Source organism: Pleurodeles waltl, chromosome 12, assembly GCF_031143425.1.
Source record: "Pleurodeles waltl isolate 20211129_DDA chromosome 12, aPleWal1.hap1.20221129, whole genome shotgun sequence".
Taxonomy (NCBI): Eukaryota; Metazoa; Chordata; class Amphibia; order Caudata; family Salamandridae; genus Pleurodeles; species Pleurodeles waltl.
In genome coordinates this window covers 650,603,969-650,630,082 of record NC_090451.1, presented here as the reverse complement: position 1 = coordinate 650,630,082, position 26,114 = coordinate 650,603,969, and the positions used below count along the sequence as shown (strand labels likewise).

At 44.5% G+C, this 26,114-nt stretch overlaps 1 protein-coding gene across 1 annotated transcript in view; it reads left to right on the top strand.

Annotated features, from left to right (window-relative positions):
* The window catches only part of ATP6V1A (ATPase H+ transporting V1 subunit A), a 41,558-nt gene extending 33,616 nt beyond the window's left edge, over window positions 1–7,942 (top strand). Inside the window, exons 9-15 of the mRNA XM_069218277.1 lie at window positions 614–736; window positions 1,179–1,293; window positions 1,853–1,916; window positions 3,665–3,868; window positions 6,004–6,098; window positions 6,981–7,152; window positions 7,728–7,942. Of these exons, the coding sequence (XP_069074378.1) occupies window positions 614–736; window positions 1,179–1,293; window positions 1,853–1,916; window positions 3,665–3,868; window positions 6,004–6,098; window positions 6,981–7,152; window positions 7,728–7,820 (866 nt within the window). The 3' untranslated portion in view covers window positions 7,821–7,942. The remainder of the gene's footprint in view (window positions 1–613; window positions 737–1,178; window positions 1,294–1,852; window positions 1,917–3,664; window positions 3,869–6,003; window positions 6,099–6,980; window positions 7,153–7,727) is intronic.
* The last annotated feature ends 18,172 nt before the right edge of the window (window positions 7,943–26,114 follow it).

The following is a 26,114-nucleotide window of genomic DNA, read 5'->3' as shown; positions in this document are numbered from 1 at the left end:
AAAGAAACTCCTAAAGCAGGAGTTTGTTTTTTTATAAAAACAAAAAAAGTCCCTGAAAATTTGTTTCTTGTTCCTGGCTGCCACACTTTCACTGGTGGCCCCAAACAGAAAAAAACCATCAGAACATTTGCCCTGTATAGGGTTGATGGTTCGAGATACTTTGGCTAATGGCCCAATGTCAGTCCGACAACCAGGGCAAGGATTCCTCCGGGTGCGCCAGCAGGATCCCCGCTACCAGAAACATGATGATTCGCCTGACTAAACAGAAGGTGTGAACTGGGAGTTTTGCAGACAGGGTTTTTAGACGTGTGTGGAAACTTCTGCCAAACTCTAAACAAGGGCTTATGTATTTTAGGCAAAATGTACAATTATTACACCTGTTTCATAAGTCGAGGAAAAAAAACTGCTACACCATACATAATGATATCCCAAACATGATGTATACATCAACAAAGACAGACGTAAAATAAAAATTAAATAACAAAAGGCTTATGTGTGTCCTTTCTACTATTCAATAATTAAATTAACCATTGGAAGCCGCTCGCTTGATCTTATCCCATGTATACATAAACAATATGTTTTAACTTTTGTGCATTTCTCTCTTTGCTTAAAGGAATTACCCTCGCAGAATATTTCCGCGACATGGGATACAATGTCAGTATGATGGCTGACTCCACCTCCAGATGGGCTGAGGCCCTCAGAGAAATCTCTGGACGCCTGGCTGAAATGCCAGCAGGTAACCTATTCTGGCAGGTCCTCACATTTTTATTCCATTATATGATCCACAGCAATCATTGTTTTCTTTGCTGTAACTCTATTTTGCTATTAAACAATCTAAGCTGGAGGTACTCAAACACATTTGCTATTTTACAAGAAATCATTCCGATAAAGAGCTTTGATAGGAATTTATTAATATAAATAAACTTTAGAATTTCTGCTCAATCTTCTAGGGAGATTTCCTATTGCACATTGTTCTTCCAGTGGTACCAATCCTCTTTTTCATTGGTTAGATGCTACACATAAGGAACTTCATTCAGAGTTTCCCAGTGCAATAATCACTCCATTTTGGCACAGCACTACAACTCAAGATGCCCCACACACCTCTACGCAAGCTCTTAAACTTCAGAACGAAGACATAACTTCTGTCTTTAACTAGAGTATTTGAATCTTTTCTTTAGACAGCGGCTATCCTGCCTACCTTGGTGCCCGGTTGGCATCTTTCTATGAACGTGCAGGTCGGGTGCAATGTCTTGGCAGCCCCAAACGCGAAGGAAGTGTGAGCATTGTTGGGGCGTAAGTTGCATATCGTTGTAGTTCACCATTCCACCATTCACATGTTAGACTACATTTTCCTTATAAATTACATTAAATATTGAAGTCAGTTATTAATTTTTTATCACATGTACATGTTATGTTACACTTTGAATAAATAAGTTGCATACATTTTATTCATCAACATATCGTAATATTGTTCGAATTTGTAATATCACATTGTTAATATATCAACCCACACACAATGCATACATTTCTTTATACGAAGCACCACTTTTATTATATCCTAATTTATCTTTGTGTTCTTTTACTTTTACTAGATATTCCTGCTCTCTTAATTCTTGAACTTTCAAAATCTTAAATTTTCATTAAAGTCGATTGCACCAAGTGTAAAGACCTGAGCTTGATGGATATTTTTGGACTGAGTGTCCTGATAGTGTGGAAAAACAATATGTATTTTTCATTAATCAAATATAGGAATATGGAAAATCGTGTTATCCCATGAATCCGAAAGTTAGGTATGGTTGGTGAAATCTCTAATATAAATCTATGCATTTTCTGTATCTTCTGCTTTTCTTAGTGTGTCTCCTCCTGGAGGCGACTTCTCTGACCCAGTGACCTCTGCCACGCTAGGTATTGTTCAGGTAAGTTATTCTGCGTTACTGAATCTGACAGAGCAGCACATGCCAATGTGATGCCAACACAATGCAACATTTTGCTTCTCTAATAAGATAGGATATTTTAACTGAGGTGTTCTGTCTAAGTCATGAAATTGACAGACAAAAAGTTAAGCAACACCACTGGAATTAGGTGCCCTGAATAACCACATTGCGCGGCAGGTCGACTATTATGTAGCAGGAAGAGGCAAATTATATGGCATGATGTGACACATTTTGTGGCACCGTTATTACGCTAATGAATCATTTTAACCCATATTAATACTGTCTGAATAAAAGTTTGACTTCATAAGTAACAGTTTGCACATGAATGCCGCACTCGTCCCCGGACAGTTGACCAGTAAATCTTCACAAAGAGTCTACGGTTGCTCAACACCATGTGTTGCAGTTTTGTTAGTAACTTTTGATCCATCTGAGCTCGAATTCTGAAACTTAAGCAACTGGTGTTTGATCAATGAGACACTTTTACTATCAATGGTGATTAATACTACCAGCATTAAAATACTGCTCATTTCAGACAGTCAGATTACCCCTGTTGATTGCATCAACTGCACACGATTGCTGCTGGATTTCCATAGGTGACAAAATGCTGAGGAGTGTTAAATCCATTACCAAGTTACTTTTACCACAAATAATCCCATTCAAAATTGTTAGTATTTACCACCAAGAATAACTTAAGTTCTGAGAAGGCTGTAAACAGTTTTAAATCAGACCAGCTCCCTCCACCTGAAATATACACTGTGGATGGTCCCTGCAGACTCATGTAAATAGCCAAAATCCTTATTTTCCATTGGTGGTTAGGCTATTGTGCCAGGGGCAACATGGACCATCAATACCATAAAAACACCACCTTTGAGTTGCAACATAACCTGAATGGTGATTCAACTCCACCAGGATTTCATCTCGGATTGATTCTGAAATACACCGTGCCTCGCATGTTCCTTGACCTGACGAAAAATTAGTCTGGCAAAGATGTACATGGACATACACAACTATATATGGAAATATTACAATAAATAATACGCTCCCCAATCAATCACTTGGGCTAGATCATGTTTGTCGTAACCAACACCGAGTGCTCTCCTTCCTCCCGTAATGGAAGTAGCAGATAGCCTGAAGCGGAACTGAACCCAGGGCCGTGCCCTTCCTCAGGGTTTGTGGCTAAACAAGAAATGTGCAGGTTCTTTACCAGAATCATGTGAGTGAGTCTGTCACTCTAGTGCACCCATTTACCATCACTCTAGCCCAGATCCTATTGATTGGTATGCCATCCACTTGCCATTTCCACCCTTAGCCGCTCTCAGCATTGTAACACAGTAATATACAACATTCCATAAGTATCCCAATCTGAATCTATGAACACTGTCAATAGGATACAGGTAGTATTTCTTCCATGTTTAATTTTGGTGATGCAATTGTCCAATAGGGACAAAACTCACATTCCTCGTTTTCGTAAAAGAGGGCATGTGTTATATATGATGGTGTACTTCATATGTGTAAATAATGCTATCAATGCGTGGCACGTCAACAAGGCAGGACTGCAGGCAGATGATGGGGGTAAACTCACACCATCACATAATGATTAGGCCAGGCTCATAGGCTCCTGAAAGTGATTCTACATATACATGCAATATTATCTCACCCAGCTGCATCCTGCATGATAGAGCACTGTAAGTGATCACCCCTGAAACCATTCCTTGCACTGTTGCACGCAGGTTTTCTGGGGACTGGATAAGAAGCTGGCCCAGAGGAAGCACTTCCCGTCGGTAAACTGGCTCATCAGCTACAGCAAGTACCTACGTGCGCTGGATGAATTCTACGAGAGGAACTACCCAGAGCTTGTGCCACTGAGAACAAAGGCCAAGGAGATCCTGCAGGAGGAGGAGGATCTGGCGGAAATTGTCCAGCTAGTGGGCAAGGTAAGGAACTGCAAATGACTGAGTGTTTGATAACTTCAAAAATCCGCTCTGCTAGTAGACTCGGTGTAAGAGATGCTTTACACGACTGTTGTTAAGCAAAGTTGGTTACTCTTTTGATGTAAAATTAAAACAAAACTTAATATTTGTGATATTTTGCAATATCAAAGCGAAGCCAGACTCCAAAAATAAAGATATCAGTGAAAAATCATGATAGGAACACGTTTGCTATCTACAGGTGACGGACACTATATTAAGTTCATTATTTGCAAACTACAAACATTTTGCATCCACTGCCTCGACCACCTCTACACTGTCATAGTAACTATAGATGTATTGTTCTTCACTCTTCATCTGCATGCACGCTCCTATCCTAGCGTTACTGTGATAAGGTGGATGCAATAGTTGCAAGCGTTCTGCGTTTATTACCCTACTATACACTTTTTTGCTCGTTCAATTTGATAACCAAACATTTTTAAATGGTGACCTTGACGTATCGACTGTCACAGGAATGAAGGCTACCAAATGCAGATAGTTTCCGTGCGATTTCCACCCAGGCCTCCATTGGCTTTGTGAATCTCCCACTCTTTTTTTAAGTAATCACTTTGGGCAAGTGGAGGTTAGTTCAGGTGAATACTTAGATCTGTTCTGTGGTATTTCAATGGACAGGTCTACTTCTTTTCCCTTCTAATAGCAGAGAAGCTACTTGAACGGAGAGGAACGTCTACCCTGTGAGGTGGATTAGAGGAGGGACTATTCAGAACAGATGGAAATCTGGGCACAACTTACAGACAGTGGGGTGTTTCTCCAATAAGTAGGTGGTAACATGCAATTGACTCTAGGCATGAGAAAAGGACCTCACCCTTAGGCATTGGTCTCAGGCTGTCATTGCATACAGCCAAATGGGGCTTTCACTTTCGAGCTAAAGTAGCATTTTTGCCTTTATTAGATCAAACAAAGGTAAGACCATGATATATGAGGACAAGACTAACACGCCATGGTACTTTCTTTCCCTGAAAAGGGTTGCAGTTCACTGCAATAATTGAATTTTGATTCATATGTAACAAAGTGAGTTGGAAGAAAATTTTGGATGGGCAAGACTCAGTTCTTGTTAGTTATTGTATTGTTAGTATTTGCCTCAAAGCAATGGCAAGGTGTCTGCTCATTCCATATTCTTAGTACTAAAGTATCACCCCGGTGAAAGAGGGATGAGAAACCCATGAGTGAACTTCTTGGAATTCCTTGTTCACATTTAGGAGAGTTTTAGGGCGTGTGACTAGGCACCGGCATCACCCTTTGCTCCTAATTAGTCTCTCGTTGGTAACAGTCAGAATAAATAACAAATATTGAGGATGGATATGCGCAATACATCAAAGTGTGTCCTGGAAATAAATTGGAGTTAAAAGAGCATATAATGACATATTATTAAAGTGCCCCTGGGTGCAGCAAGCATGTGTCTCAACTTGTTTGCCCTCCCATGGCACTTTGGTGTTGCAGAAAGGGCCGCAGGTGCTTGTGGAAACCATTCTGTAGGATCGATCGTGCGTTGCCAGCGCTATATGTGCACCAGTGTAATATCAGGAGTTTTGTTTCCTCATGTTCATGTGGGTGGTGTGGTCCCATGCAAATGACGGGATCCTTTACTTTAGTACCGGCATCATATTACAGGTGTGGCAAAGAGGAGACACAGGTAAGGAGACACAATGACCATGTAATGTGTAGAGGTGGCGTACACTCAATGCACTCCCCCATTTGTCACCTCTTAGATGGGGGAAAGAATGCCCAAGAGGTCTTCATGTAGTCACTCACTGCAGTTGTGTGCGTGGGGGTCTCTGCTTCTCTTTGAAAGCAAGTCAGGTTGCCACCTGCGTAGTGAAAAGTGGACCGGTTCCTTCAATCTGCAGCTTTATTTCCCAGCAATGCTCAGATCCAATTACAGGTAGGGGTTCACACCTATATTGGGAGCAATGTATTTGCTGGGGTACAGTGCAATGTCCTGGTCTGACTATGTTCGGTTCCTAATGCTACAGACTATGGGCGGATAATGGAGTATACCATTTGCCACTGTAAATGAATCTTTTGAAGTATCAGGTGGTCAAACTAACAAGTATATATTTGTCGTCTCTCCCACTACATAGGGCTCCTTAGCCGAAGCTGATAAAATCACCCTAGAGGTTGCCAAGCTGCTTAAAGATGACTTTCTCCAGCAAAATGGCTACTCGGCATATGACAGGTAATGGCCACTTTAACTCAATGAAAGTGTATTCTGTTATCTGGCTTTGGCCTGGAATTTAGACTGATCTCTATTTGTATTTCCTTCTAAATATTGGCTCTGCATAAGACCTGCCAATGTGAAAATGATCAACATTAGAGTTCCAAAGGTTGAAGGCCACAATAAAAAGCAGAGATGCGAACAAGGTCATAAATAGCTTTTTTTTTTAGATGTTCTTCCTAGATGGAAGCGACTAAACAGCTACTGATGTGACACTTACATCTGAAAAGACATCTCCTTGGTGGACCTTGTGGGATTAACAATCAAGGTTTTCCATTTGAAGCCTCAGTCCTTCCACCTAATCACCACTTTTATCTTCCAATTAGAAGCCTGATATCTAAACCTTAATCTTGCCAAGAATGAATTTAGAGTCCTATTGTTTGAGAACCTCCCGGAGTATTGGTTTCACCACTATTTTTAATAGACATTACACAGCTAAAGCTTAGACATGGAACCATTAAATTTATGAATTTGAATAGTATTCTCTTAAGGAAAGTTTGTCGCTTAAGTCAATATATTTAAAGCTTCCATGATTTGACCCATTACTGCCAACTTTTAACGCATTTCCCAGTATAGTACACAACTATCTCGAAAACGAATGCAATGTTTGCAGGACTGAAAGCCACAATGTCAAAAGTTAATTAGTTTACACACTCTTTCTTAGCTTTATAATTCTCAGTTTCTTCTAAAACAGCCTGCATGTGTTATTCTCCAATAACCTTTCATGTTGGAAGGAATCAGATGCAGACTCTAAAATGCATGCCTCAACGTTGTCTAGTATAGAACACATCTACTACCTGCATTTTATGATCAGATTCTGGTCTCTGATACTTTTGGTTCTAGGTTCTGCCCTTTCTACAAGACTGTTGGAATGCTGCAGAACATGATCGCCTTTTACGACATGGCACGGCATGCGGTGGAGTCTACAGCCCAAGCTGAGAACAAGATCACTTGGGGGCTGATCAGAGAGCAAATGGGAGACGTCCTTTACAAAATTAGCTCCATGAAATTCAAGGTAGGACTCGGGTCGATGTGTGCCATTTCTACCAACACAGTTCCCCTTTGGCTTAGTACAAATACCTTTGTTGGGGGGCTACAATTTTATAGTAATGACTTCTAAACTGGATTTCAATACTATGGCATTTTGTTTTGCCATTTAAATGTAATATTCCGTCGACCTTATTACACGTTGCTTGGAGTTCAAAGTGGGAGATATTTAGGATGAAATCATCTATTCTGTTGTTATCCTCCTAAACAACAAGTGTTAGTCTGTGGAATGGGTAATAACATTCAGATCTGGGATTTCTGAGTATTTTTGTGCAGGTCACCTCTGATTCTGAAGGCTTTTTTTTTTAGACTTACCATTTTCTCTGAACAGGTAGTAAATAGATGAAAGGGGCATGGTGGGTGATGCAGGGAGCTGGGAAGTTGAGGGTGATGAGGCCATGCAGGGCAGACTCCATTGTGACTGCATAGGAGCTAGAAAAGCTTTACCTATCATAGCGCTGCTTGTATGATTCTTAGGGTGGACCATGTACATTGCTGTAATCAGAAGATGTTCTGCCTACAAAGTATCTTTCTGTTTTGCAGGACCCAGTGAAAGATGGAGAAGCCAAAATCAAAGCAGATTTTGCCCAACTTCATGAGGAGATGCAAAATGGATTCCGAAGTCTAGAAGACTAAAAAAAAGATGAAGTCTAATAAGATCTGCTGACCTTCCTGTCCTATCACTTATCTGTGCCTTTATTAAAGTCCTTTATTTAAACAGTACGAAAAAGAATAAAATAAACTTTTTCTGTATATCACGTGTTGAATGAATGTACATTCCATATACTAGAAGTTGTGTTTTTTACCGCAACTCGAGATGGTCAATCAATGTTGAGGAAAATGTTGAGTTTTGAACTTAGTTTGCACACCTTAAATTTCATCTAGGCTCAGTATGATAAGGGCTGTTGCTAATGCCAGATTATCCTGGGAAATTTAGAGATCAGGAAGATGTTCATGACTTTCCAGAAGGCCAATTACTTTCCAGTTTCAAGGTGGTGTTGGTCTGGGAGATTTGGTCCTCCAAACTGGATAGGATTTTACAGACTTCGGTTGCCTATGATGATGATGATTTGTATAGCTGAAGGGAAGTGGTGGCGAGAGGGGTATTTTGCATAATTTGTTGTGGATAAATGTCTTTTTTGAGGGAGATTATTTGCTTGACCAGAAACCAGATGAAGTACTTGACGGTCTTCTCCATGTATTGACACAATGGGGGTGCTAGAGTGCCTGTCCCCAAAATGGCTGCACCCAAGTAAGGCTCCTTGTGCCAAAATCCGGCACCATCTGCATCCAACACCATGGGCAGCCATGTCTATATCAAGCTGTGTGGTGTCTGAACTGCTGCGGAGACCGGAGCATGGATGCTTTGCCCGATAATTGCAGCCCGGGCTTCAGCCACAGATCCTACAAAATGATGGCCCTCTATGGTGTGATTGTATTACAAAGGCTGCCAGGTGACGCGGTCTGGTTGCCGCATGGATTAGTTATCTCTCAGCAATGACAAGGTGATAAAGGCTGCCTGGGGGTCGGTGGATTGGCAGTACAGCTATGCTGGCTGAAGCTGCATTGTGCTTTATTTGGAAGCCCTGTGCCTGGCCCGGCCGAACCAAGAGCCTGAGTGCTCCAGCCCCACCCTGGGGCAAAGGGCAGCTGCAGACCCAGTAGCATTCTGAGTTGCATGAAGAGCCATCTCTGTAATTGGCAAACAGAAGAGAGGTACCTACAGCAGGTTGAGGCGCCTGACTCCACTCTGGCATGGGGCAGCATGGCCCACGCCTCTCCCGGGAAACTTTACAAGTGGCTGGGGCTGAGGGAAGACCAAGACATTGTTACTCCCGGGACATATACAAAAAAGTCTATCCTCCATAAATGGCAATTTGGATATGTCATGTCCATGGTGGACAAGATCGCTGCCAAGTTAAACAAGCAGGAGAGGCAGATCTTGGGCGCTGAGACCAGGATTTCAACACTTTGGGTTGACACGGCTGACCATGGTAATAAACTAACCGATATGGCAAAGGTCCTGAAAGTAACTTAGGCCAAGAGCTAAGACCATGAAGCCAGGTCACCATGAAACAACCTCCGGCTAATAGGCCATCTGGAATCCACCAACATCAGTAACATAGTAGACTACGTTGAGACTTTCTTTAGGTTGCTGTTTGGTACAGAATATTTCTCTCCACTTTTTGTGGTGGAGCAAGTGCGTCACTCTCTTGGATCATGCTCCACACCACTGGGTGCTCCCCTGCAACCCACAGTTGCATGACTTCTCAATTTCAAGGCCAGGGGCACCATTTTGAGGTTTGCAAAGTAGAAGTGAGACCTAGTACATGAAGGCAGTACCCTCTCTATATTCCTGAATTTCACCCAAGCTGTCAAGGTGAAGAGACTGGAATACTACTAGGGAAGAGCAAACTTGAGCGTAGAACATCCCTTATGCCATGTTCTACTCTGTGCAACTGAAGATAACATAGCGCAACAAAGCACATATTCAAAGACCCACAGAGAGCAGTCCCATTTATCAAGTTTGTCATCTTCGAATCCAGCACAAAGCCCAGAGAACAAGCCTCCAGGTCGGATGACCAACAGAGTAATGTGGGAATGAGACACTAAAAGGATGCAAGAATAGCTCTGCCCATGGATCACTAACACTATCCGACCTGATTACCTGGCAAAATCATATGGTACTGACTCCAGAGCCCCCAGCTCTGTGGAACTTATAAAACACTTCCCAAAATACATGACACGCCGCTGATAGGCCAAAGATGCTCTTCTTGTGTCAGACATTGCTCAGATTGTGGATTGCAAATTGCTACACTTCACCCCTTTCCCCCTGGCAAAAGCCCCAAACACGAAGGGTTGGTTCACCAGTGCTCTGCCTTCCCCCAATGTTAAGCCCCCATAGAATTGTGATTATTGTTTTACATGTCTTTTTTTAGCCTGTGATACATTGGAGTGGGACAGGAGGGTGGGGTGTGGTGGGAAAGGGATCTGTAGCTGGCTGGGATGGCTAGTATAGAAGGAGGGTTTGGGGTGATCTTTAGAACATGCAACACCGCATGCAGGAACTGTTGCTTCACAAACACCATGGGCAACCATAACACATGGTCACCCAGGGTGTTGTGAGCTGCAGCCGACTCCCGTTCATACCAACAGAATACAAAACTCTTGAGTAAACGCATAGTGTCAAATCCGACTCTTCCGTCCTAGAACATCAGGGGACTTCACAACCCCTAAAAGATTAGATGGGTGCTCCCATGCCTAGACAGGCACCACGTAGATATCGCTCTCATCCAGCAGAAACACATAGAGGACGTGGGCAGACTCCGCTCTGCAGCTAAATGGTGTACCCGCTAAGCGCTTTTGACCTACTCCTCCTATGTCTGGTCAGTCCATCTACTCCATAAACTCAATGACCCCAAGGGAGATATAACTTGCTTCAAACGGAATATGTAAGGCACGCACATGGGTAAAACCGGTGGAACACCTTCTCCGTACACTGTTGGATCATGCTGCAGTCAGACTTGTTCTGGGCTTACCAAACCTGGCACATCGGGCATTCACCTGGCCATCTCCTTGATGGCCCTGCTGGACAACACCTTTAAAGAGAAAATTCTGCCCATAATCCTAAATTTCTTCCAATCCAATGACAGTTTGGTAGACTCCGTGGGTAGTATTTGGGAGGCCTTTAATGCCTACATGTGCACAGCTGCATTATGAAGCAACACGGGGCCCGCAAAGCGCTATGCAATCAACTAGCCAAATCACAAAAGGAGTTAGTCTCTAGAAAGCACCTAAGACAGAGCCTGACACACAAGGACTGCGAGACAAAGCAACAAACTAGATGAATTTCTAACACTAGCCGACCAAGAACACAAACACGTGCATAAATACTCCCTAACCAGAGCATATGGCGAAGCGGAGCGACCGGGCAGCGCAACCATCTTGCAACCCCAACGGCCACCCAGCTACAGGGTGATCATGAACAGACCCTGTTTGAGGTGGAGGATGTACTGGCAGAATTTGTGAAGTACGTCTCCATCTTAGTTACTTTGCGTACACATATAACCCACAGTGAATAGTGCACCTTCTTCGATCACACTGCACTGGCTTGGCTCATAGGCCTAAAAAGACAATTCTTAGATGCACCCCTCTTCTTGCTCGAGATCACTGATGTGATCTCAGGCCTCCTGACCTGCAAGGCTCCCTGCACTGATGGAGTCCCAGCGGAATTCTGTACAGCCGACTCATTCCTGCTTGTGCCCAAACTTTTGAGAGTTTACAATGAGGTGCAAGAGACATAGCCCCCCCTCCTTCCCTCAGAGAGGCTACACTTATTACATTATTACAGCTCAACAAACCTGCCACATACTGGGATTCCCACTGTACCTCGTTTTTAATAAATGTAGATGCTAATTGTTTTAGCCAAAGTCTTGGCAAATGGACTGATGCTCCTGGACCTTGTCCTTCCAGACCAGGGAAGGTTCATCACTCATAACCTCAGTACTCTATTTGCCCTCATGCATTAACTAAGCCCACAACTAAGTGCTGTGGACTTCTTTCTAAACGCCACAAAGGCATTCAATTCCCTGAAATTACCCTCCCTGTTTGCCGTCCTTAATAGCAGGGGCTTTCCAGACAGGTACATATGCTGGATAAAGTTACTATACACAGCCCAAGCACTAGGGTGCAGCTAATCAGCCTCCTAGCTGATCCCATACCACTCGACAGGGATGCTGTCTCTCCAGACTACTCTACATCATTGCCTCCAAACCCCAGGCATGTGCGGCAAGAGAAGTGCATGTGTGATGAGGCCTCAATTTCACTCCCTATAACCTTCTCACATCATTATATGCTGATGATACCCCCCTATGCCTGCGTGACCCAACCCACAATCTAAGGCCAGTTATCAGGGAGTTCACAATATATAACGCTCTCCTGGGCGTTGAAATAAACTGGAATAAATCATTATCTTCCTGCTAACACCTAATACCACAGTGGCGGTGCAAGAATTTCCTATTCCTTATGCACCACGTCAACAAAATATCTGGGCGTCTGGGTCAGTTTAGACACAAATACAATACTGGCTGAAAACCTATGGGGCAGTCATGTCTAAAATAGTGGACCAGGTTGAGAGATGGTGATGCCTACCTCTCTCTGTTGGTGCGACTGTCACAAATGAAAATGCTCATTCTGCCTGGACCATTTTACCTCTTCCACAATGTACCCATTCACCTGAACAAACAATTCTTTAAAACATTATGCTCCCATATGGTATAATTGTTGTGGGTGGATAAGCATCTATGGATAAGGTGGGTGATTCTCAGACTATCCTACGGACGTAACGGCCTTGCAGTGCCGGATTTTACGCTCTACTATGCCTGTGCCCAAACTCACTATGCCCACTACTGGTTGCACCCCTCAACCCACATGGCGCATGAAGCGGTTCAGCACAATGCTGCACCCCCAACTTCTGGCATCAATGACTGGCCAATGTGTGGGCACCCTGAAATTAGCACAGTGGTGTGCACCCACACTGCCTGGATCACCATTCACGACAGAATCCACCACCCACACTCTTCACCCCAACACAACTGACTAATTACCCACTGATGCATATTATCCAGGAACCCCCAGATCTTCCGCAGGCTCGATGGTGGGGAACTGAGAACGTTGGGCGATGTTTATCCTGACAGCGCATTGGAGGGCCCGTGCTGGACCAGTTTACATACCTCTGATTCAGAGCACTCTGCAAAGCACATACGCCTACTAGACGTGCTGCTCACACACTTCTTAATTAAGCATCTAGTGACTGTCCTATATACCACAGTGCAAGCTGAAGCCCCTGAGATGGCTCGCCGAACTAGGCGCGGATGGAAGGAAGACACTGGGGGGACTATCACTGATAAAGAAAGGAGATACTGCTGCAAACAAACTGACTAACTATCACCCAACAGCAGTTTATGCTTAATACATTTAACAATTTTGCCAGGGACGTAACTGCATGGGGGAGTTTGCAGTGGGGTAACGAAACTTTAGGGGGCTTACCTGCAAAGTACATGAAGGTCCCCCTCCCCTCCAGACTCACTCAGGAGTTCAGAGACCAGGTTACTGGGCTGAGGGGGTTCCCTGAAGCTCAGGGCCCACCCCGCACTGCGGGGGCTGTGGGGCCTATGTTACGCCCCTGGGTATTTGGGGTGTTACATGCCCCAAATAAATGTTTTTTTTGTAAATAGTTGGGTGTAGTTGCTTTGGGCACGGTGAGTTGTCTGTCGGATTTCACCTGGGATTTTCACATGCATGTCCAGACAAAAATACACAGAGACACTCTCTCTGCTCTCTAATTTGAAGTTATTAAAAAATGTTGGTTATTTTACAAGTTGTTTTATTTCAAGTACTGATAACAATCCACACTGGTCTCCCTTTCCACTGTCTGTTAAGCCCACCCCCCATGGGCAGCTTCTCGTATAATGATTAAGATGATATTCGGGAGCAATGGTTCCCAACCTGTGGTCCGGGTACCCCTGGGGGGTCCGTGAAGCCTCCTCAGGGGGTCCGTGACTGCTTAGAATAGTAAATAATAATAACAGATTAGGTCCCCAGCTTTCAGTAATGACTCAGCGCGGGGTCCCCGGATTCCAATAATGATTCAGTGAGGGTCACTGGGTTCCAGTAATGATAATGTGGGGTCCACAGAAGTCAAAAGGTTGGGAAACACTGTTCTGGAGAGATTGCTGGGAAATCTGAGGCTCACAACCCCAGCACCCAAAATTACGGAACGGAAATGATGCCAGACATGCCTTGACGAATTATGAGGCTGTAAAGAAGAGTGCCACCCAAACCAACAAATGGTGAGCGACAGGCGGGCTCCAAGCCCTTTACTTAAACCAACAGCATCTTACATACCAGACGCATGCGCAAGCGCATGCACTTGCAGGCTCAACCCAAAAAATTGGACAGGAAATTTACCCATGCAGTCTTTACATACTGTTTTTGATTTTTTATGAATCCTGAAGAGTCTAGTTATTTGAATTTATTATCTAACTTCAGCACATATTTCAGCAACTTTACATTTGGCACGGTGTCCCCACTGGATACTGAGGTAGGAATCTCATTGGCAATAAATATCGTGGGCACAATATCAAAGGGTGAAATATTGAAAAGTAAGTAAAGATAGATTATCTAGACCAAGGTCAACATACATGTTCTTTGACGATATGTATATATTCAAGGTGCATAGACGTAGAGATAACATTAGTAAATATATACTTCTTCTGTACGACCTTGACCTTCGATAATTTGCCCCTCGATATTCTTTCGACTATATTAGTGTATCACAATAGTCTTAGCCTCGATATTCCGTCATACAATCATTTAGCAGAGAGGTGTGGAACCCATAATACGGCAGCCTGTTGTGTGTAGGCTGGTACAGAGGATTACATCTACGCTGAAGTTTAGTTTGGTGTTAGTTTTATCCAGAATGTTTACTTTGTTTCAACAGATGATCCGGAGGCCAAAGATGTTTCTTATGGATTTCATAGTTGTCGTGTAGCATTATGAAGATGTGGGTTTGAATTCAGTTTTAGGCGTGTTCCACATGAGTCAATTGTAGCAATCAAGTTTTCTAGGTACCAGATTTAATTGTTGACATGGTAAAAGGGTTATCATAGATATAATACCAGGTGTCATCTGCTTTGAGGTTTGGTTGTACTTCTTGAGATATAAAGATGTGTAGTGGCAGTTTTAGATATCTGATGAACAAAACCACGGCTAAACTGTAAGTCCACTGGAACAATAAGCAATGTGGAGCCTCTAGAGATGAAAACCCACACCAGTAAGAGTGAGATTAAGAGACAGGAAGTATCTGGAAGTGGATTCAAGAGGCAAGAGGTGGATTCAAGACTGTGCAGCCTTGGTATTCGGAGCGCTGCCATTTACGAGTGACGTCCGCAAACTTCTGAACAGAGCTTTGGGCACTGGCATTCATTCTATTACACATTGGGCACTGACAGCTAGCCACTAACAGTAGTAGAGAGTAGTGAGGTCATGAGAGACAGAGATGGGGTAAGGTAGGTGTATTGGAAAAGAAGTGCAGTGGAGAGAGTGTCGCGTAGGCTCTCATTATTCTAATGAGACTACTGGATTTGGAGCAGCAAGATCACCCACGGTGTGGGAGACTGAGTCTGACCCACTACGGGTGACACCTGTCGCTCTAAATCCGGGTTTTGCTCCAGCTAACTAGCAGTGCCTCATCTCCACCAAGAGATAGAGATGATTGGGCAGCCGAGCGCATGACATATTATACTTCTCTGGGAAGTCGTGGTCACTCAGGTCGCATCCGGTTCTCTCATTCACAATTCGGTCTCATATATAAATGACAATAAGAAACAGTATGAGTTTTAAAGACTGGTTTAATAAAACGACTGCATTTTAGATAGCAAAGCGTGAGCTGCAATAACCAGGACAACACAACATGACAATATTAAAATGGTGACGAGGAGAGTGAAGTATAAGAATAACGCTATCATATTGTCACTAGAATCTATGGACTATTTCCTATCTAAGTCATAATCTGAGCACAGCATGTTAAGTTCTAATTCTGCCTTTCAGGTTCCCCCGGGAGGACATCAACCCTCATACCTGAGCAAAGGCCTGTAGTCTGCGTAAGCATCTGCAGCGAAGCATTCAGTAATCAGCATACAGTTGTGGTTCCCTGGCTGGAATCTCCCTCTTAACATGTAATGGGACTAGGAAGTGTTTTTATAATAACATAGCTGATGTTCTAAGAAAATGTCCCTTCGTAAGGATGTGTATTTTCTATGAATGTTGGAGACTAAACTTCTACCACATTCACTGGCAATGTACCAAACTGTAGCCTTGACTGAAGCACAAAGTGATCAAGAATGTCTTGTTTGAGAACACAGGGCTGGGCAAAGCAAAACAGTTAGATAGATGAAAATAAAACAAGACCGTAAAACTGGTTATTGTAAAAATAACAATGCGAAGCTGAATAAAATATATCTAGGTCAAAGTGCACAGCGGCCTAGTGTGTTAAACTAACGTGCATGGAGCTATCCAAAATGGCTACACAACAAGAGGGGGGTATGTTCATTGATATGGAGATCCAGGGCTAGCTTTAGGGCGGTGCAAGCAGTGTGGCCGCACCGGGTGCTGACCTGGATTGGGGGGTGCTGACCTCAGGGGGGCGCTGTGTTTAGTAATAACTTAGAAACCTGTGATTTAAAAGCACCTGCTGAAAAGTTCATTGTGCGTCTAGCCTTCAGGAAACAATTAAAATGTCAAGATACCTGTTGTGATTAATGTTCCTGATGGGAGATAGATGGGAGTTTTACATGGCAGCAGCTTTGACTCGCCATAAAGTAGCGTAGAGGGTCGATATGCCTGCTGCAAAGAACAGATCTGCATTTTATATGGATATCTGAGTGGATTAGGAAAGCCAGGTTTTACCAGCACTTTAAAACAAATAAATGTATGTGAAGGGGGGGGACTATGGAGAGATGAGTTGCACATTTGCTGGGTGGAATTGAGTGAATATGAGGAGGTGGCACCAAAAAAGACTGTCGCCCAGGGCGCCACCAGCGCTAAAGCCGGACCTGTGGAGATATATGTAGAAACAGCTGAAGATTGTGAAAGCAAAATAAAAATAACATGAGAACTTGAACCATTGTCCAAGCATTCACAATTGCATTTAAAATACTGTTTAAAGGTTGCTTTCTTTAAACATACATATCAGTCTTCTGTATGACCTCTTGAGCTAAAACGTGAGGTTTTCTCATCTTCTGTTTTCTAATTATAAATGCAGATGTGGTGTAGGGACAGTGTTATCTCAGCTTTGTGCTGTCGTAAATCACTTTTGCTGTCAATTGTATGTTTTTGCAGCTTTTTGTAGCTTGTGAAATGGTGCTTGTAATGTATGCTAATGAGCGTTAACCCTTTATAAAAAGCCTCTGATGACTGGTTGTTTTTGAAGAGCTCCACAGCGTGTTACTGTGAGCAGAGTCTTCCACTTATAGGCGCTAACAAATAAACTTTCTGTAGGCGGGTGCCGTTCACCTCGCCTACCGCCGAACAACCACGGCGGCTGCCACACACCACCTCCGCTTCCCTTACGCGTCGTCATGGAGACGCGTGGGGGTGGAGACGTCAATCGGCCCCGGACTTCCGGGTTGCCGCGTCTCCACTAAAGGAGGACGCCACAGACGAGCGGCGCGCGGAACGGGAGGAGCAGGAAGCAAGCAGAGCAGCCGACCCGGAGGAGGAGAAGAATGAAAACGCGGAACGAGAGGAGACGAACGCCATTAGACCAGAGTCAACTGCTGAGACGGAGCACAGTCCTGGCGTTAGCGGCAAAGAACCGCCGAGAGGAAGAGAGACGTCCTGCCACGACCCAGGAGGGTCGTGGCTATACAAGACACTGTGAGATCCAGAAGAAGCCACTAGAAGAGCACCACTTAAAAAGAAGAAAGAAAGATCGTTAAAGGACTCTTACAAGACCACCCTTGCAAATAACAGAGAACTTCACGAGAAAACTCTAAACGACTTGCCACCTTTCTTATTATAAAAAGCTATCATATCATAAATAAACCACGTATACGCCCTGCTAGGGCTCTGAATTCTGAGTCTGTGTCCTCTGTACCACTGAGCCCAACCCCACACTTTCCTATGATTTTCATACCATGACTGTGTTTTGACTGTTATTTCTCTTCCAGACAAAATTGCGCTTTGACAAGTTAAAGGGTGGGGTAGAAGGGGTGAGGTGAAATGAGGTGAGAGACATTGGACATTAAGATAGGTGAGGTACAGAAGGAGAGGTAGAACATGAGAGAGAAAGGAGTCCGTGTCCTCTGTACCACTGAGCCCAACCCCACAGTGGTGTCAGAAGTGGGATCAAGTTGGTCTAAACACTCCATACCGGGCGTACAGAGGTGTTGAAAATATGGAGGAGAAACCCACCCTCGAGGACATGAAAAAACAACTGGCCGAGGGTCAACGTCACCTCCAATTAGTGTGGGAGGCACAGCAAAGGGAGGCCAAAGAAGACAGGGAAGCCCTCCAGGCCGCCTTGAAAAGTCAGGCCACTATAATGGCCAATAATCAACTGGTTCATGAGACCGCTCTTCAAAAACTGACCGACACAATTGCTGCTAGTAAAGTGCACCCGAACGTGCCAAGTTCGGTATTACAAAAATATCAGGAGGGAGAGGATCCCGATTCTTTTTTTACGAACTTTGAAAGAGTAGCTTCATCGGCTCAATGGCCTGAAAACCGGTGGGGCCAATACATCGCTCCCCTCTTGACAGGCAATCTTCAGTCCGCTTATCAGGCTGCAAATCCGGGTGGCACCACCCCATATTCTGATATTAAGAAAAGTATTTTGGAGCGAGTGGGACATGACACTGAGTACTACAGGACAAAATTTCGCAAAGTGAAATGGGGATCAAATGAAGACCCACGTACCTTTTATTACAGGGTGAAGGACTTAGGACTGAAGTGGCTGGGGCCCTTAGGGACTGACCGTGAAGATGTTATTAAGGCCATCATTTTAGAACAGTATCTAGATTCCCTCCCTACGAGCACCCGGAACTGGATAAGGCAGCATCCTAAAATAGACACCGACCTAGCTGTTGACCTGGCATGCGCGTATCACAGGTCAGTGGACGTGAAGAGCCAAAACATCAGACCCCTGGGTAAAATGCCTATGACTCCACCTCAATATACCACAAGACGAACCACTGAGGAGCCCGGAACCTCCCGGAGCACCGAGAGAAATCCCATCCAACAGCCTCAGTGTTTCAGCTGTGGGGAGTGGGGCCACATAGTCCGAGGATGTCCCAAAAAACATGAGGGAGTAGAGCCAATGGAAATAGGGGTTACTCGAGGGAGAGTCCTGTGCCTGGGAAAAAGTGATGCGTCCTTCAAACACCCCCTTCGGATAAATGGACAATTGGTCATGGCCCTGATTGACTCCGGATGTAGTCAATCTGTGATCCGTCGCGGTATAGTCAAATCTGGCAATCCCAATCCCGATCAATGGGTGACGATATGTTGCATCCATGGGGACCGAGCTCAGTATCCCCTTGAAAGAGTAAAAGTAGAATGGAAAACCTACCATGACTTCCTCCCCATGGGACATATGGATAACTTAATAGAAGAATGTGTCATTGGGACCGATTATCAGCGATTCAATGATATATTGGACCAAACACGACAACACAATCCTATCGATGATTGGTGGGTTGCTGCTCCCTTTCGTGATACCCCCATATACAGTATAGCCCCCCCGAACGAAAATAATTTACCCGAAAAGAGAAGAGAGCAGAAAAACAAAAATTTACTGCTCAACAAGGAGAGAGAAGCAGGGAAAACGGTGGCCAATATAGTCAGTGCTCCAGTGTCATTTAGAATAAGCCAACGCGAAGATCCCACTCTTGAGCACGCCTGGAGGACTGCCAAAAATGACTCTACCGGAGAGGTAGGTCCCCACTTTATAGTACACAAGGACTTATTGTATAGAGTAACCACGACAGGAAATGGCGAGAAGAGACAACTAGTTGTTCCCGAGCCTTACCGGACCCAGGTACTATTCCTAGCTCACAACCAGCCGGGGGGAGGTCATTGTGGACGTGAGAAAACAGAGGAATACTTACTGAGACGGTTCTACTGGCCAGGAGTATATGCCCATATTAGAAGGTACTGTACCCACTGCCCAAAGTGCCAACTAGTAGAACCAGGAACCATCAGAAGAGCCCCGCTACGTCCATTACCTATTATAGATACACCCTTCAAACGAGTAGGCATGGACTTAGTGGGACCACTTTTACCATCTACCAAAGGACACACCCATATCCTCGTCCTAGTCGATTATGCGAGCAGGTATTCAGAGGCAATTCCCCTTACCAGTACCACTACCCGGGCGGTGGCACAAGCCATGATAAAAAAAAATTCCCGGGTTGGTTTCCCCGAAGAAATTCTTACCGATCAGGGGACGCCCTTTATATCTAGTCTTATGAAACAGATATGCAAGACCCTAGGCATTACTCAAATAAAGACGGCAGTATATCATCCACAAATGGATGGTTTAGTGGAGTGATATAACCGCACCATCAAAACCCTTTTGAGGAAGATAGTGAACGATTCGGGAAAAGACTGGGATCAGAAACTTCCCCTAGTGTTGTATGCCATAAGGACGCATGAACAGTCCTCCACTGGGCATAGTCCGTTTGAACTAGTATTCGGGAGACAACCCCGTAATTTACTAGATATGGCGGCGGAATTGTGGGAAGAGGAGAATAACGAGGAGAGACCCATCCTAGAATATATCCACAACTTAAAGTCGCACCTCCAGACGGTTTGGGAGGATGTAAGGCAACACTTAGAAAAAGCACAAGAAGTTCAAAAAAATTATTACGATCAGGGCACCAAACTGCGGGTACTTCAGCCCAACGATAAGGTATTAATCTTGCGACCCACCTCTGAACATAAGCTACTGGCTAAATGGCAAGGGCCGTATCGGGTGATAAAAGCGGTCACCCCGTTACGTATTTGATTGAACTCAGTGAACAACCGAGACGGACCCAAATTTACCACATCAATCTGTTAAAGAAATGGGAAAATCCGGGGAATTACAGTGACGCTTCGGCTAGGGGATATTTAATAACCCCGACAAACTCACTAGGGTTAGAACTATGCCCCACGATCCCACCAGACAAACCAAAAAACCCCTGTATCAATGATTCCCTATCTGGGATAGAGAAACGGCAGTTAATTGAGTTAATTCAGAATTATACCACATTCTTTTCAGAGCTTCCCGGACGAACGTCTTTGGTCCAGCATCATATTAGAACACCTGAGGGCCAAACTGTCCGACTACGGCCCTATCAAATCCCCGAAGCCAGAAAGATTGTTATAGAAGAAGAGATAACAAAGATGTTATCTCTAGAAGTCATTGAACCATCCACGAGTCCATGGTGTTCCCCTGTCGTTCTAGTGCCTAAACCGGATGGTTCGGTCCGGTTCTGTATCAATTTCAGAAAACTCAATGAGATATCACTCTTCGATACCTATCCTATTCCCCGGGTAGACGAGGTGCTAGAGAAGATAGGGCAGGCGCGTTTCATGTCTACTATTGATCTGACAAAGGGATATTGGCAAATTCCCTTAGCCCCACAAGATAAGGAGAAGACAGCGATCGTAAACCCCTTCGGGCTTATACCAGTTTACCGTTCTTCCCTTTGGACTTCACGGTGCCCCTGCGACATTCCAATGCTTGATGGACCGACTCCTACGGCCCTTTCAAGGCTTTACTGCCGCCTATCTCGATGACATTGTCATATTTAGTTCAACCTGGGCCGACCATCTCCTCCACCTAGAAAAAGTGTTCTCGACCTTAGCAACCGCAGGTCTCACCGCCAATCCTACAAAATGTGTCCTAGGGCAGACCCAAATTGCATATCTTGGATATGTCATCGGTATGGGAGTGTTGCGTCCTCAGAAAGATAAGGTGGACACTATTAGACAGATACCTCTCCCCAAAACAAAGAAAGAACTCCGGTCCTTCCTGGGGCTGGTAGGGTATTACCGCCGATTCATACCACAATATTCTACCATTACCGCCCCCCTCACTGACCTGTTAAAGAAGCAATATTCTAACACCCTTCCTTCTTTCTCTCCCTCGCAACTTCAAGGTTTTCAATTTCTCAAAGAAGCTCTCTCAACCGAACCTGTGTTGAGATGTCCTGACTTTTCCAGACCTTTTCACCTTTTTGCAGACGCTTCCAATGTAGGCCTAGGAGCCGTCTTAGCACAACCTGACGATCAAGGACATGATCACCCCATTGTATATATCAGCCGTAAGTTATTACCTAGGGAAAAGAACTATCCCACTATCGAGAAGGAATGCCTTGCCATGAAATGGGCAATTGAGTGCCTCCAATATTATCTCTTAGGTCGCCCTTTCGTCCTCTATACCGATCATGCGCCTTTGACCTGGTTGGCCTCCCATAAGGACACCAATGCCCGAGTATTGCGCTGGTTCCTTGAACTGAAGCCTGTTACCTTTCTGGTCCGTCACATCCCCGGGTCCCGTCAATGTCCCGCTGACTTTCTCTCCCGCTGCCCGGATTCCACGTTCCTCTACCAGTCCCGTTCATGGGATGGGGTATGTAGGCGGGTGCCGTTCACCTCGCCTACCGCCGAACAACCATGGCGGCTGCCACACACCTCCTGCGCTTCCCTTACGCGTCGTCATGGAGACGCGTGGGGGTGGAGACGTCAATCGGCCCCGGACTTCCGGGTTGCCACGTCTCCACTAAAGGAGGACGCCACAGACGAGCGGCGCGCGGAACGGGAGGAGCAGGAAGCAAGCAGAGCAGCCGACCCGGAGGAGGAGAAGAATGAAAACGCAGAACGAGAGGAGATGAACGCCATTAGACCAGAGTCAACTGCTGAGACGGAGCACAGTCCTGGCGTTAGCGGCAAAGAACCGCCGAGAGGAAGAGAGACGTCCTGCCACGACCCAGGAGGGTCGTGGCTATACAAGACACTGTGAGATCCAGAAGAAGCCACTAGAAGAGCACCACCTAAAAAGAAGAAAGGAAGATCGTTAAAGGACTCTTACAAGACCACCCTCGCAAATAACAGAGAACTTCACGAAGAAAACTCTAAACAACTTGCCACCTTTCTTATTATAAAAAGCTATCATATCATAAATAAACCACGTATACGCCCTGCTAGGGCTCTGAATTCTGAGTCTGTGTCCTCTGTACCACTGAGCCCAACCCCACACTTTCCTATGATTTTCATACCATGACTGTGTTTTGACTGTTATTTCTCTTCCAGACAAAATTGCGCTTTGACAAGTTAAAGGGTGGGGTAGAAGGGGTGAGGTGAAATGAGGTGAGAGACATTGGACATTAAGATAGGTGAGGTACAGAAGGAGAGGTAGAACATGAGAGAGAAAGGTGACAAGAGATGAGATACAACAGTATAGAATGGTTTGAGGGAGAGAGGGAAGAGACAGGCACAGATAGGCACGGTTGAGAGAGACAGACAGAAGTAGAGCCAAGACATGACGAAGCAGTGAAGAGAGGTGAACAAGGAAGGAAGAAAGACGATCTAATGAGAGATATATCAAGTAAAAAACGTGAGGTACAGAAAAAATATAGGTAGAGAAAGAGGGAGAGAACGGTAGTAGTATGTAAAGAGTATGAAATAAGTTGACATTGGAAAGAGACTGAGGAGAGTGAGAAAAAGAGAGAGAGAGAAAGAGAGACTTCCGATTGTCTAAATCATTTTATCAGTGGCCCCATGGGAGATGAGGAAGGGTCAATTGCTGGCTTCCTTCATGCCTTAAATGGCATGAATTGCAACCCTGCAATCTCTCACCAAATAACCCATGCTCTGAAACCAAGCATGGCTCTCAGCCAATTGGAAATCAGTAAATGATGGCATCAAAAGAGGGTGTGCTTGATCTTTTAAAGGTCTCTAAGTCAAAACATAAAGGATATCACCAACAACTTGCATAAATCTAAAGGAAGGTAACTGAGCAGACCGGTTATTAAGTCTTAAAATCATGGGCCGGGGTAAGCTAGGGGATGCTAAACTGGAGTTTCGGTATTACAGGTTCAGCTCTGACAAGGGCAAAAATATGGTAATCCTGGAAATACCACAAAACAAGGAGATTTTGCAAACATGCGAAAGTAATGACATTGTTTTTTTTTCTTTGGCCAGTCTTTCAGAACATGGCTCTCTTGTATGTGCTGCCGCCTCTTAGAAGCTTGGATTTCCGGAGTTGTAGCACTACACTGCAGACCACATACTGGGGAGAGTTGATGATAAGCCTGTGTCAGGTTTTGTGAAATTTATGAAAATCGTGCATGGAAAAGTATAAAATAATTTCCTTTTACTGGATTGGCTCACAACATACACTTCTCAACTGTTAAAAACACATTCAGGTGCATCCCTTCACTTCAACTCAGCTAACAGTACAGAGGTAGAGAATAATACATACATATGTGTAAAGCCACTGTAATGTAGTATTTTTCATCTGAAATGTTAGTGTGACATAAAACATGAACTCTGAAGGGTTGAAGAGTTTGCAGTCTGGTTGTGTTCCCTCACCATCTCCACTGAGCTGACACCATACAGGATGCAAGCAAACAAGCCGACTACCAGAGTAAAGCCAGTTCATGTTTGTGCCTCAGCACCACAGAAAATACTGCCTAGCTCACATATGACCTTACAGCTGCAGACAACCAGCTCCGCTGCCACTAGAGCTTAACCATGGACCAGCAAAAATTAACAATCCCTCATGTGTCCAGCTCCAAAGGAAAGCTAGTTCACAGGAAGACCAGACTACCTGAGCACAGTCAACATGTGGCCCTCAATTTCTGCAACCAGATTACTGCTCTTTGATGAAAACACACAAGCCCCACTGCACACCCTTCTTTAGGACACCAGACCCCACTGCAGCGAAAGGCGGAACAAGACCCACGCATGACACCAGAAATGCTACTAATAATATTGTCCTTTGGTTGCCACCAGACAATGACCAAAAGCCATCCGAAGGTCCATAACAGCCAACTCCCAAGTTCTAAGCAGGATCCTATCCCCTGTGTAACGCGCACAGCTATTGGATTTTAGAGCATGGAGACAGGTGATGATGGTGCAATCCTGAGCTTACAGATTGGGTTGGCAATGCTAAAATCACTGTCATGAGATGAGGCAACAAGCCTGATGCCACCACTGATTGTGTCACTGATCTAGCAACAGACACGATTCCTCACACAGATGCATCCGGTAGCACAGCCTTTGGAAAGCAGAGAAATCAAGGCTAGGTGTGTCTGTGCAATCAATTTGGCTGATATGTGACGCTAACAAAGAGCTGACGGTAAGGCAGGAATGACACAATTTACTTCACTAGTGGCTTTAATCTAAAAAAAAAAACAGCATTGACAATTGTCACAAGGAAGATTAGCGACCATGGCCTATTTGTACAAAAGTTCTATTTTGCATTTCCTAAGAAATTTCTATTTAGGAAATGCTAAATAGAATATAAGAAAATTGTGATTTCCTAATAGCGATTCCTATGGAGTTGCAATCGCTATTAGGAAGTCACCATTTTGAAAATGCAAATCCCTTTGTGTCTGTGGGCCTAAACCCCGCTTAAACATACTTACCTAGAAAGCGGTGCTCATGTACAGCGCTGCTATGCCCTCGGAGTGAGTAAGCGCTTTGCATGGCATGGTAAAAACTGCATTTTGGGTGCATTTTTAAAAATTGCACCTGGTTACCATCGAATTAGATTTGATGGTAATAGCATTTCCTAAATGCCCCTTTCAGAATTAGAAAGTGCAATGTACCTGCGGGTTGGGAATTGTAAATAGGAAATCCCTATTTGCGATTCTCTTTTTTATTAATCGCAAAATGCCATTTCTACTGGGCAGAAATCGCATTTTGCAACCATGTGGCAAGCTTCAGTACATAATAAAATGCTATTTAGCATTTCTTGACAGCCCAACATAGTGATTCAGTCCGTTAGGAAATGTTGAAAAGCTTTGTACATATGAGGCCATATTCTTCCCAGTAGTGTCAGTGTGTGCTAGGAACCACCTTCCAGTGGGGGTGATAGAAGACAGCATGTAACTGACCTAAAAGGCCTTGGACGGGCAGGCAGTAGAGCCTTCCTGCTAATAAAAGTCTGTCAGAGGGCTTCAACAGGTTTTATGAGTGGAACCTTGCGTGACAAGGTACTCTCAGCACTGGGGGGGCATACAATCATATAAAAAATGCACCAAGACTCCCACGAGAGGATTTATCCTCCTATAGACTTACAGTTATGAGGTGACTCCATGCTTTGGGTGATCAAAGCTATCTGCCAGCCTCTCAACTTCCTGTTTACAGGGTTCCTGC